This window comes from Portunus trituberculatus, chromosome 29 (assembly GCF_017591435.1).
Source record: "Portunus trituberculatus isolate SZX2019 chromosome 29, ASM1759143v1, whole genome shotgun sequence".
NCBI classification, from domain to species: Eukaryota; Metazoa; Arthropoda; class Malacostraca; order Decapoda; family Portunidae; genus Portunus; species Portunus trituberculatus.
Genome location: NC_059283.1, coordinates 4,971,012 through 4,981,551, shown reverse-complemented (window position 1 = coordinate 4,981,551; position 10,540 = coordinate 4,971,012). Strand labels below are relative to the sequence as shown.

Sequence of the window (10,540 nt, the reverse complement as noted above, 5' to 3'; positions counted from 1 at the left end):
ACAATCGAGAGGGCCGGGTTCGAGTCCTGGTAAGCGGCGAGGCAAATGGGCAAGCCTCTTAAAGTGTGGCCCCTGTTCACCTAGCAGTAAATAGGCATGGGATGTAACTCGAGGGGTTGTGGCCTCGCTTTCCCGGTGTGTGGAGTGTGCTGTGGTCTCAGTCCTACCCGAAGATCGGTCTATGAGCTCTGAGCTCGCTCCGTAATGGGGAAGACTGGCTGGATGACCAGCAGGCGACCGAGGTGAATTACACACACACACACACACACACACTATTTTTCATTTTTATTACTGTCTAATCACTGCTAAAATGTCATTGCTATCATGTAAACAACTTGAAAACAAATATATCACACACTAGTGTGCGTGAAAAGTACTTGAGACAACACACTGGAAGGTCTCTGTGTATCAAGGTTTTCATAGAAGCTATTTTCATATGTCATGGAGATGGTTATTTGACTTCTTATGAGGATTAATAAAGGATAATAAAGGTTCCAACAGGAGAATAAATATTAGGTCATGGAATTTTATTTGTGATGTGAGCTTAAGTTAAGTGTGTGTGTGTGTGTGTGTGTGTGTGTGTGTGTGTGTGTGTGTGTGTGTGTGCACACACACACACACACACACACACACACACACACACACACACACACACACGGTGATAACAAAGAACATGTTAAGTTGAAGGATGAGAGACAATACGAACTGATTATTATGTCTATGCAGGAAAGAGGTTAGGTTACACACACACACACACACACACACACACACACACACACATACAGAGTTAAGAGTGTATGTATGTGCACGTGAAGATTTTTCGTGGCGCTGATAAACATTCCTCACAAAAGAAAATGTCCTCCGGGAGATAGAAAGATGACTGACTGAGTGGCTTCTGAACACAACATCGGCACTCACCACCAAAGGAAAACATTGCCACGCCCATCCCGGTGCCTTTGTGGCAGAAGGGAGTGCCCGGGGTGACAACACACTCCTCCCTTCCTGCAAGGTTTCACCAAGTATGTTGGTGCCACGCCACCACGTTGTACCATTTTTCACCACACCACGCAGTCTTCAGAGTCCAAAACATCACTATCACCAGTGTTCCTGTGCGGCGTGAGTGCGAGACCGCCTACCTATCACACAGAGGTGGAGGAGGCTTGGCCGTTCATCCCAGACTTGCGGAGCTTCAGGAGTAGCTCGGCGGCCGTCTTTGATGTTCAGATGACGGAATGCTTTACTGTGGTTTCGTTGTTGGTCGCGTCTGCCTCCGCATTGTGGTAATGGGCTGAGAACCACCTCTTGGCGAAGCTGACGCCGCAGAGCACCTCACATACGCGCACCAGCACGGCGGGGCGACACACGAACACCAGGAAGATGATTAGGCCCTGCAGGATGTTAATGAAGTCGAACACCAGCCTGAGGAACACAAACAACAACTCGTGTTAGAGAACGCATTTCCCGACCGCCAATGAAGTGTCGATACATCCATTAGGTTAGATAGCTCTGCGCAACACATTCCCAACAGTAAGGGAATCTGAATGCGTGGTGACCTAGCCTTTAGTTATTTCAATACTATTCGAAATATGCTACCTATAAATGCTTACCACACGTAGTTGCCGATTGAACTGGAAGTCTTTCGCTGCACGAAGAAAGAGATCACTTCGAAAATCCAGGTGATGCCCATTAGAACAAACAGCTTCAGGTACAATGTGAACCTGTGGGGAAGTAAAGCGGATGTCTTGAGTTAATAGTCTTCACTTCGTGTTTTCTTGGACTATTCAAACTCAAGATGAACGAAAAACTAAGAAGAAATCTAAAAAGGAAAAAACTTAGTGTGTATTGCAGCAGTATGAAACTAGAATTTGGAGAGAGAGAGAGAGAGAGAGAGAGAGAGAGAGAGAGAGAGAGAGAGAGAGAGAGATTTATAGATGGAAAAACAAAAATATTTTCTCTCATTAACTTGTTTTCTCTTCTCATCAGGTGGTAGAGAGAGAGAGAGAGAGAGAGAGAGAGAGAGAGAGAGAGAGAGAGAGAGAGACGGTTACAGTACACAGTGTAGTGGAAAGTGGTGAGGGTTTAGGGAAGGAAAGGAAGACCATAGAGAGAGAGAGAGAGAGAGAGAGAGAGAGAGAGAGAGAGAGAGAGAGAGTAGAAAAGGCCTCAGGACTGTAATGCAGAAGACTTGCTACTCGTTTTCTATACTCTCAAATAGTAAAAGGACAGACGAAAATGTGAATCTGAGGAGTGTAATGGAGATGAAAAAGAAGCAGAAGATAATATACATTAGGAAGGACAAGATGAGGAAGATGAGAAGGAGGAGGAAGAGGAGGAGGAGGAGGAGGTGGAAGAGAGGAGTGTTTATGTCAGCTGGGAGGGATCATATGTCTGAGGACTACCATGTATGGCACACACACACACACACACACACACACTCTCTCTCTCTCTCTCTCTCTCTCTCTCTACTGCTACTTTCCTTTTCTCTTCAATAGAAAAGAGCAAAAAAAAAAAAAAAAAAAAAAAAGACTGATATGAATTTAATATAACTTTTAAAGAATTCTATCAACTGTCACTGAAATACATCAAATGAATAACCTAATTACTAGACAGACGGTAGAGTACTTCAAATTTGGTTCAGAAGTAATTATGAGGAAATGAAAAAAAGTAAAAAAAAAAATGGAGAGGATGGATATTAAGAGAGAGAGAGAGAGAGAGAGAGAGAGAGAGAGAGAGAGAGAGAGAGAGAGTACACAATCTTCCTAAACAATTGCATACATTTTTTTTTTTGTCTTTTATAGTAGTACTTCATGTTACAGTTTGCTTGTTTATTTACTTATTTATCCATTCCTTACTTCTTAGACGTGTTTAGTTATTTTATCTATTTTTTTTTTTTTTTTTTTTACAAAGTTTATCTGTTTATCTATTCACTTTTACTTATTCATTCATTCAGTTTACTTGTTCATCCATCATTATTATATTTTTCTTTTCCCTGCAGCTGCTTCGTCATCAGTGCTACACAAGGCGCACGAAAAACAAGAACAAGAAGAACAAGAACAAGAACAAGAAGAACAAGAATAAGAAGAATAAGAAGATCAAGAACAGGAACAAGATCAAGAACAAAAAATAAGAAGAAGAAGAAGAACAAGAACAAGAAGAACAAGAAGAACAAGAATAAGAAGATCAAGAACAGGAATAAGATCAAGAACAAAAGAAGAAGAAGAAGAACAAGAACAAGAACAAGAACAAGAACAAGAACAAGAAGATCAAGAACAAGAAGAAGAACAAGAAGAAGAACAAGAAGAACAAGAAGGAAAAGGAGCAACTCGCCAAACAAATGATCATCGGTTTACTTAGAGAGAGAGAGAGAGAGAGAGAGAGAGAGAGAGAGAGAGAGAGCACTTACTGGAAAGATCTTGCCTCCGAGCTTTTACTAAGAGAACACAGCTTGTATGCGGAGATGCAGAACAGAATAACATTGATCCCGAGCACTACTGACGTGGGTCCATAGAAGAAGATGATCAGCGCGTCGTCACCTAAAAGAAAATAAGAATAGTAAAGAAAACACACACACACACACACACACACACACACACACACTTAACGAACTACATCACACGCACCGCGTAGTGTAGTGGTTAGCACGCTCGACTTACAATCAAGAGGCCAGAGTTCGAGTCCCGTGAGCGGCGAGGCAAATGGGCAAGCCTCTTAATGTGTAGCCCCTGTTCACCTAGCAGTAAATAGGTACGGGATGTAACTCGAGGGGTTGTGGCCTCGCTTTCCCGGTTTGTGGAGTGTGTTGTGGTCTCAGTCCTACCCGAAGATCGGTCTATGAGCTCTGAGCTCGCTCCTTAATAGGAAAGACTGGCTGGGTGACCAGCAGACGACAGAGGTAAATTACACACATTCCACGCAAACACATACAACAAAAAACGCACATATCATCCTTAGCATCTTCAATACTGGGACACATTTTTACCTTGAGATTTTTAACGATTAGATTAGACCATTTTATTCATATTAGGAAAGGTCTATGGAGGTCAGAAGATTAAAAACCACAGTCTTCACTATCTTAATCGCTCACATGAGAATCTGAAGCTGTATGAAATCACCAAGTAGTAAGCAGAGTTAATGCGGAAACGCGTCATGGTACTGAAGGGGTTAAGACGAACTAGGAAAAGCGAAGGACGAGAGCTCACCTGAAAACCAGCATCTGCCTTGCCCGAAGTTAGGTTTGGGGAGGAAGGAGTTCTGCAGGCCTGTGGAGAAGTCCCTGGCCACGGCGAGGAGACACACCAGGAGGGAGAGGCCCCACGCGTAGCAGGAGTACACCAGGAACCATCTGTTGGTGCTGTGGCCCTTCTGCAGGTAGTTCTTACGGCTGAAACACCAAGAATATTGAGGTTTGATCTTTGTGTCAGGTTTTCAGAAAGTTTCATTCATCCCTTTTCATTCCTTTTCATCAGTCTCGTAGGTAATTTTTCAGCCTTATATGCGATAGCGTTAAGATAATTTATACTTCTTATTCATTGATTTATGCATTTATTATTTCTTTTCTAAACTATCCATCTACGCTTATATCTATTACTTTATTTATCTATCTATTTTCTTCATTTGTTTCAGTGTTCAGTTCTCTCCCGTAATAATGATTCTTATTTTCTCCTGTACACTTCAGTAATTTCCTTACCTACCTATCACTTACATCTTTGCTTTAGTGACTTTTTAAAAACTTATTCTTATATTTGTTTCTCGCCACGTTATCATATTCAAGCCCTGCTGAGTTAATGGACTATATCAAATAACTATGATAGATGTTATTTTTTCCTGGTTATATTTTTTCTATGACTTTAATTTTTTTTTTTTTCACTCATGATTTATTTATTCTCCTTCCAAGACATAACGCTTCAATTTCCGTGCTACTGTTTCGCCGACTACTAATTTGTTTCCCATCACAGTCTCGTATTTCACGTCTGGGATAAGCGGCTGGCCCATTACGAGGCACAAGATGAATGGTGCTAGGCTGGGTGTTCGTGTGGGAGCCTGCCTCGCATAACCTATCCTCTTCCATTTTCAATCTGTGTCCTTGTCTTCAAACGCTTTATTCTCTCATTACAACTATTTTCAAAGGTCTCATAGATGCTTAGTCCGGTTTTTTAGAGTGTTTTTACCATTGAAAACGCGGGTTTCCTGTTAGATTATCGTAAAAATCATTAGATCATCGCGTCTTCATTTTGAAAAGCTTTATTCCTTCTTTAAATTTATTTGTATAAGCTACAGTGATCATTAGTCAAGTTCTATTGTGCGTATTCTTTTTCATAGGTGATGTAGAATTCCCAATTAACATGAGGAAGTGATGTAGAATTCCCAATTAACATGAGGAAACTTTAAAATTCCAATAACTTCCACTACGGTCTGTTAAATGCGGTTAAATTTGGCGCCAAACTGTGTGATAAGGCTGGGAGATTTTAATGATTTCTCTTGCAATGTAGTTACTCATCATGTTTTTTTTTCTCCATCATTTCCGTATTATGGTAAGTAAGAATTATGAATAAAACGCTTTTTCAGGTATTCATTGAGAGATGAAGGCAGAAATGTAGCGTTCATATATAAGAGAAACATGGGAAATGATAAAAATGATAATAATAATAATGATAATAATAATAATAATAATAATAATAATAATAATAATAATAATAATAATAATAATAATAATAATAATAATAAACTAATATAAAGTTATGTATGAGGAACAAATAGAGGAAAAGAAATACATTCTTTATCATAACTTTGATACGCATGCCATTATTGTTCGTAAATAGAAAAAAAAGTAATAACATCCACAGCCACTGCTATGCCATAGCCTATTCTTATCAGCAAAGCTTATAAGAAATACTAGAACGAATTAATCATATTCATCATAATTTATCGATATTCATAATAATATATAAAAGAAACGTATCTTAATTTCTAAACCCACAAAAAAAAAAACAGTGATCGAAAAATTAAGACATTTATGAATGCTCAGTTTGACCTAACACGCACTGTCACACTGAGTCTCACACGCACCGATGGTGAATAGAAACGGGTAGGCTTGGTGTGTGCACTTTATCATCAATCATCGGCCTCAAGAAGCCTCTCACGGGACCTTTAGTACAATGAACATCACCGTGAGTACCAAGGCAATATCTTGAGAGTAGCTTGCCTAAGTAGGCCATTCAATTAAGGTGCTAGACATCATTTTATGTAACTGATCTATTCACGTGTTTTGTATTCAAGGATCGTTAATCTTGTTGTTGATGTTGTTTTTGTTGTTACTGTTGATTTTGTTATAATAGTTTTAAGAGAGAGAGAGAGAGAGAGAGAGAGAGAGATTATTAAGATACATCTATCTACATACTACATAGCTGCCGCAATTTGCTTCCTCCTCCTCCTCCTCCTCCTCCTCCTCGACATGTTAGAGAGGTCCTCAGTACTCGTCCTCAAGACAGTAAGGAGGGAAGGAGCCTTGAGGAGGAGGAGGAGGAGGAGATGATGAAAAGAGTTCGCTGGAAGGAAGAAGTGGAGATGAGGCAAAAGAACATGACTGATATAAGGAGGAGGAGGAGGAGGAGGAGAAGGAGGAAGAAGAGTAGGAAGAGGAGTATTAAATGACAAAGGAAATAGTAAAGGCAATAGTACAACGAGAGAGAGAGAGAGAGAGAGAGAGAGAGAGAGAGAGAGAGAGAGAGAGAACTGCTTTCCATTTTTCCAATCAGGAGAAGAACCGATTACAAATATGATCCGATTACATACCACCTCCCCCCCCCTTCCTCCTCCAAAGAACCAAAAGAGAGAGAGAGAGAGAGAGAGAGAGAGAGAGAGAGAGAGAGAGACTGGTAGACACTTAAATAACTTGTTACCTCATTTTCCTGTTTTTTACTTTTCTCTTTCTCTCCCTTCCTTCCTTCCTTCCTTCCTTTCATTCTTTCTCTTTCATTCCTTTTTCTTCCATTTCTAACCTTCTCATATCGTATCTTTTTCTCTTTTCCTTCATGTTCTCTCTTCTCTCTCTCTCTCTCTCTCTCTCTCTCTCTCTCTCTCTCTCTCTCTCTCTCTCTCGCTAGGTTGAACTTGTACATCAGAGAGAGAGAGAGAGAGAGAGAGAGAGAGAGAGAGAGAGAGAGAGAGAGAGTGTCAAGAGCAAAGGAAAGCAAATCTTGAGTGTGGGAATATCATTACGTTTTTTATTGTGATTTGATCCGTCTTGTCGCCTTGGCATAGAAAACGGGATGTGTTGATGCCACACTTAACTAGAGTTTTTCGGAACTAGGGATTGATGCCATGCTTTGCGTCTAAATAAAGGGACGTACATGTACATGTGTAGCGGTCGTGACGCATAGTGAGTTATGAACCTGATACTTGAGTAATATAAGGAATGGCTAACTGCTTTTCCTCAATAATGACAGTACTGAATAACTGCAGGGGGAAATTTTTTGCAGTTTGAAATTAGGCTGTACTTTTTGGATGGTATTGTTTGTTGGCGGACAAAGGTTTAGTTGCCATTCACAACAGCAAGGTTTGAAAGAGTATTCCATGTACGAGTATGTACATGTATTGTCCAGGGGGAAGCGGCAGTTTACCAATGTAAAAGATTGGAATGCTTTGCATTCCAATCTTTACATAATAATAATAATAATAATAATAAATAATAATAATAATAATAATAATAATAATAATAATAATAACAATAAAACAAAACTCAAAAGCGCCACATAACAAAAATTAACGCCAACTTTTTTTTTTTCACTCTCCCCGGTGTAGTGTAGTGGAGTTTCCCCGATCCGGTTTCCAGCCTTGCTCTCGATTCTAGATGCATGAGCGGCGCAGGTGTGGCTGCGATACTATTAGGTGATCCGTTTCCGCGCCACCCGCCAAACAGGTCTCCTTCCTGACACTCATACACTCCCTCGTCCCCAGCAACTCACCACCTCTTGTTGTATCGTACTCTGAAAAGTCTCTGATACCTCGCTACGTCACACCAGACTCAAACCGTTAGCACAAACGGCGATAAACACGGGGGCTACGTGCCATATCCACATTTATCATCGCAGTATTCGCATATACATTATATAACATTTCTTTCACTATTTTAGATGCCCATGTCACTAATACTTCGCCCATTCATCATCAAACATTATTTATGATGTACAAATACGTCAAAAATAACTCAAATATCCACATGTTTTGGCCTGTAACATCAAGATCAAGATCACTTGTGACGTCACGGCTCTTATGCCTTTTCGATTAAATGCCACTTTTTTGACGAAATCAATGCTGGTCCGTATATTTCTCATGGTTTCCTTCAATTTTGAGGCCATTCCAAGGTATTCCATGCGGTACAACCTCGACAGAGTGACTGCATCATAGATAATTAGACGTCCCGCATCATTACCAGGCAAATCTGTACTAAACTATTCTGTTGTGTTCCATCAAAGCTTTCGTCGTGTAGTGCCACCTTGCAGTGGGTTCCGGGAACATTGCGTCTAGATTTGTAAACTGACTTTCTTCACTTCGCGTTTTTGTTTTGTGTCTTTTTCTCCTCCTCCTCCTCCTCCTCCTCCTCCTCCTCCTCCTCCTCCTCCTCCTCCTCCTCCTCCTCCTCCTCCTCCTCCTCTTGACACCCTAAAGTAAATCTACTACTACTACTGCTACTGCTACTGCTTCTGCTACTACTACTACTACTACTACTACTACTACTACTACTACTACTACTACTACTACTACTACTACTACTACTACTACTACTACTACTACTTACCAGACAGTTAGGAAGACGTTGAAACAGATAACGTTAAGCCACAGGAAGGCAGACAGGTACCAGAAGTGCATCATAATACCTGTTGGAAGAATAAATATGAGTGTGTGTGTGTGTGTGTGTGTGTGTGTGTGTGTGTGTGTGTGTGTTTTTTTGCTCATTTATATTGTTTGTTTGCTTTTTTTTTTTTTTTTTTTTTGCATGTTCTATTTTCTTGTGACGGTATTCTTAGGTAGGCGTTATACATACATACATACATACATACATACATACATACATACATACATACATACATACATTTTCATCAAGTTAGAGAAGGTTATATTGTGGATGAAAACACATTAACTATATACTGTTGCGAATATTCTCTCTCTCTCTCTCTCTCTCTCTCTCTCTCTCTCTCTCTCTCTCTCTCTCTCTCTCTCTCTCTCTCTCTCTCATTTTCTTGTTTATAATCAACCTGTCAATTTTCTTTAGTCTCTCTCTCTCTCTCTCTCTCTCTCTCTCTCTCTCTCTCTCTCTCTCTCTCTCTCTCTCTCTCTCTCTCTCTCTCTCTCTCTCTCTCTCTAACTCACCTACAGTCACACACGCGGTAGGCGATAAGTGCTGGCTAGCTTTCTGCGTTATCACTGTGAATATCTGTGCAACACCCAAGGCTAGGACGCTGCACATGAGACAGCACCCGAGGAGGTCCCGCAGCTCCACCACCAGGCAGTACACGAAGAGAGTAGCTCCCAGGAATATTGCTGAGATGATTAAGCCCACCGGGTACACCTCTTTGAAAATGACTTGCTCGAAATTGGAGTTATGCTGTCAGTGGGGGAGAAGGGTTTGGTTAATTTTGGTGTGGTTGGGTTGGGTTGGGTAAGGTTAGTTTAGGTTAGGTTAGACTAGGTTAGGTTGAGTTGGGTAAGGTTGGGTTAGGTTAGGTTAGGTTGGGTTGGGTTACGTTAAGTTAGGTTTAATTAGGTAAGGTTGGGTCAGGTTGGGTTGGGTTAGGTTAGGTTAGATTGGGTAAGGTTGGTTTAAGTTGTGTTAAATTGGATAAGGTTGGATTGGGTTAGGTTTGGTTAGGTTAGGTAGGGTTGTGTTGGGTTAGGTTGGGTTAAGTTAGGATAGGTTGAGTTGAGTTGCATACACCATCTTCATAATTTCTTATACTATTTTCTCTGCACCTAAGGAAATTGACGATACTAGAGATGACAAAAAATAAATAAAGAAATAAGTCAATAGATCAATAATAATAAAAAGAACAAAGGAACTTACTGACTCATCGAAGCAAACAAGGGCGTGCATCACTTCCTCAGTTGCCAGCATACAAAACTGCCCTGAACCAAGCACATCACCTGTGGCCTCCAGCTTAAGCTTTCCTGTAGAAGTAAAAGCTTAATCAGTACCTAAATAATAGCTACAAGTAATAAGTCTAACATTTTCACTCTCATTCACTCACGCACGCACTCACGCACACTTTTCTTTGTGTTGTGTGTTCCGTGGTGTTGCAGGAAAGTTTGGGTGTTGCAGGTGTAATGACAGTGTTGCAGGGTGAGTGGTGTGTTGCGAGTGAGTGTGTGGTGTGAGTGAGCTGCTTGTGGTGAGAGGAAAGACTCGGGTGTGTAAAGTGAGTGGAGAGAGAGAGAGAGAGAGAGAGAGAGAGAGAGAGAGAGAGAGAGAGAGAGAGAGAGAGAGAGAGAGAAATAAGAAAAGAGAAAGCCAATACACACACACACACACACACACACACACACA

General features: G+C 40.7%; 1 protein-coding gene and 1 long non-coding RNA gene across 3 annotated transcripts in view; one reads left to right on the top strand and one right to left on the bottom strand.

Moving 5' to 3' along the window:
* Nucleotides 1–266: 266 nt before the first annotated feature.
* Nucleotides 267–10,540, bottom strand: part of LOC123510636 (probable G-protein coupled receptor Mth-like 1) — an 18,248-nt gene continuing 7,974 nt past the window's right edge. Inside the window, exons 4-10 of the mRNA XM_045265949.1 lie at nt 10,061–10,164; nt 9,370–9,604; nt 8,798–8,876; nt 4,200–4,381; nt 3,404–3,533; nt 1,608–1,718; nt 267–1,419 (exon numbers count right to left, since the gene is read on the bottom strand). Coding sequence (XP_045121884.1) covers nt 1,221–1,419; nt 1,608–1,718; nt 3,404–3,533; nt 4,200–4,381; nt 8,798–8,876; nt 9,370–9,604; nt 10,061–10,164 — 1,040 coding nt within the window. The 3' untranslated portion in view covers nt 267–1,220. The remainder of the gene's footprint in view (nt 1,420–1,607; nt 1,719–3,403; nt 3,534–4,199; nt 4,382–8,797; nt 8,877–9,369; nt 9,605–10,060; nt 10,165–10,540) is intronic.
* Nucleotides 5,751–10,540, top strand: part of LOC123510637 — a 153,167-nt gene continuing 148,377 nt past the window's right edge. For both annotated transcript variants that reach the window (XR_006676562.1, XR_006676561.1), the window contains exon 1: nt 5,751–6,167. This is a non-coding gene — a long non-coding RNA (uncharacterized LOC123510637). The remainder of the gene's footprint in view (nt 6,168–10,540) is intronic.